The 7192-nt window shown below is 29.2% G+C and overlaps 1 protein-coding gene across 2 annotated transcripts in view; it reads right to left on the bottom strand.

Moving 5' to 3' along the window:
* Positions 1 to 2028: 2028 nt before the first annotated feature.
* The window catches only part of LOC143255742 (nuclear receptor-binding protein-like), a 54922-nt gene continuing 49758 nt past the window's right edge, over positions 2029 to 7192 (bottom strand). For both annotated transcript variants that reach the window (XM_076511898.1, XM_076511899.1), the window contains exon 13: positions 2029 to 6144. In XM_076511898.1, the coding sequence (XP_076368013.1) occupies positions 6031 to 6144 (114 nt within the window). In that variant the 3' untranslated portion in view covers positions 2029 to 6030. The remainder of the gene's footprint in view (positions 6145 to 7192) is intronic.

Here is a 7192-nt window from a genome sequence, read left to right as displayed (position 1 = left end):
CTCTTGTAAATTCCTTTAGGTTTGGGTATTTAAGAAATGTTTCATTTCTTCAATCTCTGTATATTTCAAACTAGCCATTCAACCATAGTATAATTAAAAAAAACGCAAAAAGGTAACAATTTTTCCATAACTGTCATGAAACTTTTATTAATGGTAAGTTTAAAAGCTTGGGATTTAAAAAAAAATTATACTGAACCAAAATTAAGATCCTTTTTGTTTGTTTCAAGTCAAGCACAAGCTACACTATGGGCCTTCCTGTGCTTTTACGAGTATCAAAATTAAAGTGGTGGGGTGGGGGACAGGAGGGCCATTTGTACAGGGGTATCAAGCTCAAATGGGAGCTTCCAATTTAAACATTTTTTGCAACTTGTTTTATGTGCCTCACAACAAAACAAAACTGTGACACACACACACACTCAGAGCTGCAAATTATATATACAAATTGAATATTCATTTTGTTCTCATGTGTCAATTTCTTTATTATAGCCAAGGGCCTGAACTTTCAAGAGGACGTGGTCAAAATATGCAAGCCACCAGTTGTTAATATTTTAGGGTATTTAAGTTCTAAAGGCATGATTAAGCCATAGTGGAGTCTTTCTCCTCCATTACATAAAATTTTGGTTGCTACAACTAATTCAGACAGCTTTAATGTAAGTTTAATAATGTGAGTCTGTATTGTTCTCATTACTGCTGGTAAGCTAATTTTAAAAATATGTTTGCAATAGCCGAAAGCAATACTACATGCTCCAACTACAATCATGAGGGTACCTACCAAGAATGAGTAACATAAAAATAAAATGATACTAGATAATGTCAGCAAGTCACGTTGGATACATCTGATTTGCTCCTAAAACCAGGCAACTGCCAAAATGGCATTCTCTGCTCATTATTACAAAACTTGCACAGTTATTTACATATAAAAACATTCATTGCTTGGTAACATACTGGAACTTTAAAAGGCAAGAAATATTTTATATTGAATTGCACACAAAGCCACCTTTTAATGCCATAAATATAGAAATATTAGAAAAAAAGAAAACCTTTTTCTATACATAACAGTAAACAAAATTTTTTGCTAAAACTGAATACAATGTTATATTATACAAAAAGTATTGCAGTATATCCCAAAAACTGCATAGTAAGAAAGAATATACAAAAACAGTCAAGTATTTAGAATTAAATAACTTGTGTAATCAAATAATTTTTGTGTAATCCTGTAATCCGTTCACATCAAGTGTTATGTTATACATTACATCAATTAATGTAACATCAAAACAATAACAAATGATAAAGCTAGCAAAGAAAACTACAGAAGAGTGAAGAGAGATTCAATTGTATTTCAAATGCATGTATCTACAGATTCATATTCCAAAACAAATTTACTTCAGTATGCTTAAACTGCTAACATGGAAATTATATAAATTGCTAGGTACTTAAAAGTAATTAATAATCAGTTTACTTCCCAAGTACCACAAAATCAAAAAATGTAATATTAGTCAAAATACTAAAACACAATATATGATATGGTACTTAATTCATACTAACATAATACAATAAATTTCTCACAATGAAAAGAAACAATGAAAGACTACCTTCCCTACTGTTATTATGTGAAACTTTATTTTGTATCTGTAATTTCAAACTAATATTTAATTTGTTGCAGCACTGATTTTTGAAAGAACCTCAAAAACAGTGGATTTTTACCAGATTACAAGAAAATTAAATCTAAAATATTTAGAAAATTAGAGGTAGTGGGTTGGTTCATTGCACTGTATGCACCGCTTTGATGTCCACCTTGCCTTCTACATTTCCATAGTCACTTGTGAACTCAAAACACATTTAATCTTTTTAAAGAAGTATACAGAGTATTGTAATAGTTGTTTTCTTTTTAAGTAGAATTAATTTTGCTGTAATTATTCAATTATGAGATCAACAAGTAGAGTTTCTTCACACATGGGGTAGAGAAGTTAGATGTTGAGACTTGTGTAGCAGAACTTCATCTAAATGCTTAGGGCTTGGAAAAAGACATTTTGAGAAGTAAAACTTTATGGTTTATTAAAACAGTTCACATATTACACACTTAATAGTACAAACTGTTCTTAGATTCAAAATAACAGTGGATTATGCGAGAGACATCTGATAACTAGTTTTTAATAACAGTTGCACAAATTACATGTTGAATGTCTAAGAGCAGTTGGTAACCAGTATTACCATACAGCAGTAATACGTGAGTGCACTTCAACATGCTAGTTGTACCTCAAAGATCTCAGAAGAACTGAACTTACAAAAACAGTTTCCATCCAAGTTTTACTGTCAATCAAACTTCCATTGATAGTTTTGATGCTACATCAGTAAATTTTTCATCTCTAAATTCTTAACAAAATATTTTTAAACTTCTGATAAAAAATTCCTGAAGTAAATAAGAAATTGTTTTTCCCCTATTTTGTCAGGTGATAATATTAAATATCACTGTAATATTAATCAAATTCATATTTTATTTTATGACAAAGTAACAGCTGGCTTCACAATGAAAAGCACCAACCATGGTATTGAAAAAAACCCAAAAAACACCAGAATAATGAACCAAACTGTAAAACCTATTGGAACAAAAAAACTAAGTTACTAATTATTTTATTTTCAAAATTTTCTTAGTTACGTCTAGTTTCATTCTTGATTTTGTTCATCTGACAACTTTTAATTTTTTTAAGCACAACTTTAATTAGTCTGTCGCATCATTTTGCCTCCCTCCCTCTTTTAACCTGTAAATGTTTATAAAATGCAGTTACTTTGAAAATTCCTCAGACTGCATGCTAGATTTATTGTTTAAATCATGTATGTACTACAAACAGTTTACTTCTACTTGTCAGATTTAAGTGTTGGAATGTATAACACTATGTAACACAAATTTTGTTCCTGGATAGTATATGTTATTGCTTAATTGCTTATGTTGTAACAGTACAGAAAATGACCATTATTCTTGTCAAACTTTCCTTTTGTGACCTGGATAATTAAATTTAGAAATTAAAGTATTTTCTATGTAAAAAACGAGCAAATTTGCACATTTTCATTTACATAAGGTCTGAATAAAACAACATATGAATCAAGATTTACATGTATTTATACTAAAGTTATCCAAACATGAACAAAAAAGTTTAGAAGTGAGTAGTTTTGAGATTTGCGACTGTAACGTAAATCACTTTCATGTGTCAGTCCCTAAATATAGTCTCTCATCATGTTTTCATTATATGCTCCCACGTCACAAAAGCAAAGTCTGAAGAGAAAAATAGGTCTTTTCCATTTACTTTAGGCATAAGCAATTGGAAAACAACACTTTCTACCCAGGAACACACACACAAAAAAAAAAAAAATGTTACATAGTATAATAAACACAATAAATATTTGTATTTCAAAACAGCCATGTAACTTTCATAACGTATTAAAATAAACAGTTTTAAGAAAAAACAACAGATGCAGAATTAGCACTTTAGATTCTGAATCCCACAGTAAATTGTCCAAACATCTGTAGTTAAAATCTGTTATAAAAAATCAAATTAAATCTGTTGGTTTTTAATAGTGCAGAGCTTTCAACATTAAAACCACTATGTATAACTGGAGGACAAAAATTGTATTACATTTCATCCATTCAAGTTAACTTGTACTGTTTTACTCTATGACCAAGCCATCACATATATACATTTTTAACCCTTTTTGATTGCTTCATGTTGTCAATTGGAGCAAGATTTTTGTTTTTTTTAAACACTATTGCATAGCTTTTCAATGTGTATTAACCAGCTTAAAATAATATGTTGTTAACAGCCAAACCTAAAATTATTTTTATTCCTGGATATTTAATTTTAGTTTATTATAATCACGATGTTTAGTTTACTTGTGTTTAGAACATTTTTGATTGTATTCTTTCTTAAATCTGTTTTCACATTGGGTTGCTTTTTTTGCCTTAAAACTGTATTTCCAACTGCAAACACTGAACAAAGAAGAGGTTTACCACATTACTTCCAATTTCTTACAATGCTAATTTTCAATTACTTCATCTGAAGTGTTAAAATAATAATGTAATGAATCAGCAAACTATGCTTCACAAGCATTCCCAACTTAATTTTCTCGGTCTAATTTAAAGCAGCCAAAATATCACTTCTCTGTTCTCTGTGCCCTTCAGAAAAAATTATTTTTCTCTAATTTGTACACTGATTTTATGCCACACTTAAGTTAAAGCAAGTCATTTTGTTTTGCTGTACAACTCAAAACTTAACATGAAATGATGAATATGAGATATTCCAGACAGACTTTACAGGAATGTGCCCTTTCTTTTGTGAATCTCAAACTTTTTATTCCTGTTACTTTATTAGTAAAATAAAACCTCTGCTTGTAAATTACACACACACATTGATCACTTGGTAACCAAGATGTGTAGGATAATAAACAAACACTTTTCAAAATTATCCATATTTCAATGCAAAACAAAGTTGAGTATGTGATACCAACTAGTCAATCAAAATGTTCTACTATTTATTGCTATTATTAATTATATAATGAAATTTCTAAATAATACAAGGAATTTATTAATACTATTTTCTTTGGCATGATTATAGACCTATTTAATAGGGTAAAACTTCAAATTTGTTTTTTTTTTGCATGGTTTGTCACTGTCAACATCTTACATTAACTTGAAATTCAAGAAATGCTTGAACAATACATGTGCTATGCCATAAAACCAAGTTCAAATATTACCCAGTGGAAAAGGAACATTTTGAAACCATTTTGGAGAAACTATGTTAAATATAGTTTTTAAATTCCATATGAAATATTAATATGAGATTTCAAATTCTCTGTACTAGAATTTTGTGACAACCTGAAAAAACAACATTAGCTTTCAAGGTAATTTCTTACAAGGTTCAATACTATAAATACAACTACCACTATTTTTTGGAAAATATTTCCACTTTATAATTTTTTTAATTAATTTAATGATTGGGTGTAGTAAGTACCAGTATACAATAACCAAAATCGAAAAGCATCCTTATACTAAAAAAAATAGTTTTTCTTTTAACATATGTTTTAACATATGGTGAGTGATATTGATGTAATAATAATAATAATAAAAAAAAACTATAGCTTTGTGGTGCCTACTTCTTCCTTCTCAACTACAAGGAATATTACTTGTAGATAATATTTGATTATACAGTTTACAAGGAATGTAATTGTATTTTTAAACATGCAATTCTAATAAAAACACAAGAGTAACATCATCTTTACCATCCTTTTGAAAACTTCACGAGCTTCATCATGCTAACCTTACCCATTTACAACAACATTGCACATTAATCTAAACAATTATCTGAAACTCATTCTAACCTTTTTGAACGTTATTTACATTTATTAATAGGACTATAGATACACAAGTAGATGTAAGTTAATTTTACGATTCTGGTGGTTGCCTTGTTGTTTTCTCCTAATTGCTTGAATTTTAAATGTACAAGTCAAAGATGATATATTTCAGGTTTTGTTTCATCAAGGCTAAAAATTGGTCTTTAAAAAAACAAATAAACAAGTCAATAACAAAATATGTAATACAATAAATAATTTTAAGTATTATTTCAAAGAAAAGCAACTATTTAAACAAAGAGAAGTTTAATACATAAGAAGCAGAGGTGCCACCACCTGCTACATTATGTTTAACTTGACACTGTATAACAACAGCCATACAAATACTGTCTGAATTTCTTTACATTGAAATATTAGCACTACAAACTTGTTAACATAAGCCTTTAATATTTGCCATGTTACTGTATATTTCTCTTCCCAATTCAATACAAATAAAAAAAATCTTCATTCCACTTGTCACACAAGAACAACTCCTTATCAACTCCTAACCTGTACAGTGTCACCTGTAAGGCCACAATATTAAGCACAAAGCACAAAAGTCATTTTGCTTGAACTGTGTGAAAATATATGATTCTTACCAAAGCTTTTCTAGTAACTAATGCAACAAACAGTTTAGTTTATGATCAAATGTTAGCTGACAACTTGCAAGGGTAAGGTGGTGGTGACAGATGTGCCTGTGGCATCTGGAACATAGTAACGACTGAATGTGTCTTCTATTAACGATGCAACTAATCCATGGTCACCCTAGAAGAGTTGAAAAAACAAAACAAAAACTGAGAACAATTTGATACTACAGCTATCAATATTATAACCTCATAGAATATATCAACATTAAAATATGGTAAACATTCATTTAATTTATCAAAACAGGAAAGTTAATGTATCTTAATCACAGCTAAGTTCTGAACTTCACTCAAATATGAGATACTGTCCTTTATGAAGCATACAGGTATGAAGAGAAAAATCAGCTCACTTGGAGCACAAGATACTCAGAAACAGTATGGTTAACATTAATATCACATATCAATCCAAGACTGACTAAAACTCTTTAAATGATAATATTACAGAAGACAGTTACATAACATAAATAAGCAACTTTCTGATTTGACAGCAACCTAGAATGGAGACAAAACTGCATTAGTTTTAATATCAGTATATTCAATTATTACAATTTAGAAAGTAGTTTTATAGTGGGCATTAAAATGGAACTTATGTTTATAAACACAAAACAATCACTGGTGACAAAACAATTGCTGACTTCTCTTTAGTAAAATATCTTTAAAGCCTCACATAAAGAATTAACAAAAAATTTGCTAAAACTGAGTTCCATTTGTTTGTGCTTGAAAGATAATCTGTGTGTGAAACATGCATACTAGTTATTTTCAATTGTACAAGTCTTAAACAATCAAAGACTGATATTCAAAGTCAGTTCCACTTTAAATAGTTTTACAAGATAATGATTTCCTTTTCAAGACCATTTTTTAACAATACCTATATATAAGCACTTCACCTTAAAACAAAGCTATGTTTAAGACAAACTTAAATTACTTGTTCAATAATTTTTAAGGACAGGTTACATAACTTATACAAAACAAAAAACTTTATTAATGAGATTTTTGTGTACAAAAAACAGAACTTTCTTGAATTTGTAAAATGCTTTGCTGTTGACACCAGGTGCTGTTCTTGTAGACAAACCTAATTTCTCCAGCTTTTTTACATTTTTTTCTTTTCAACTTCATGCGAGTATCCATTTTCACACCAACAAACATATCTGCTCCTTTTAAATACTCAG

Source organism: Tachypleus tridentatus, chromosome 7, assembly GCF_004210375.1.
Source record: "Tachypleus tridentatus isolate NWPU-2018 chromosome 7, ASM421037v1, whole genome shotgun sequence".
Taxonomy (NCBI): Eukaryota; Metazoa; Arthropoda; class Merostomata; order Xiphosura; family Limulidae; genus Tachypleus; species Tachypleus tridentatus.
The sequence above is the reverse complement of the archived record's forward strand: the minus strand, read 5'-3'. Positions and strand labels throughout refer to the sequence as shown.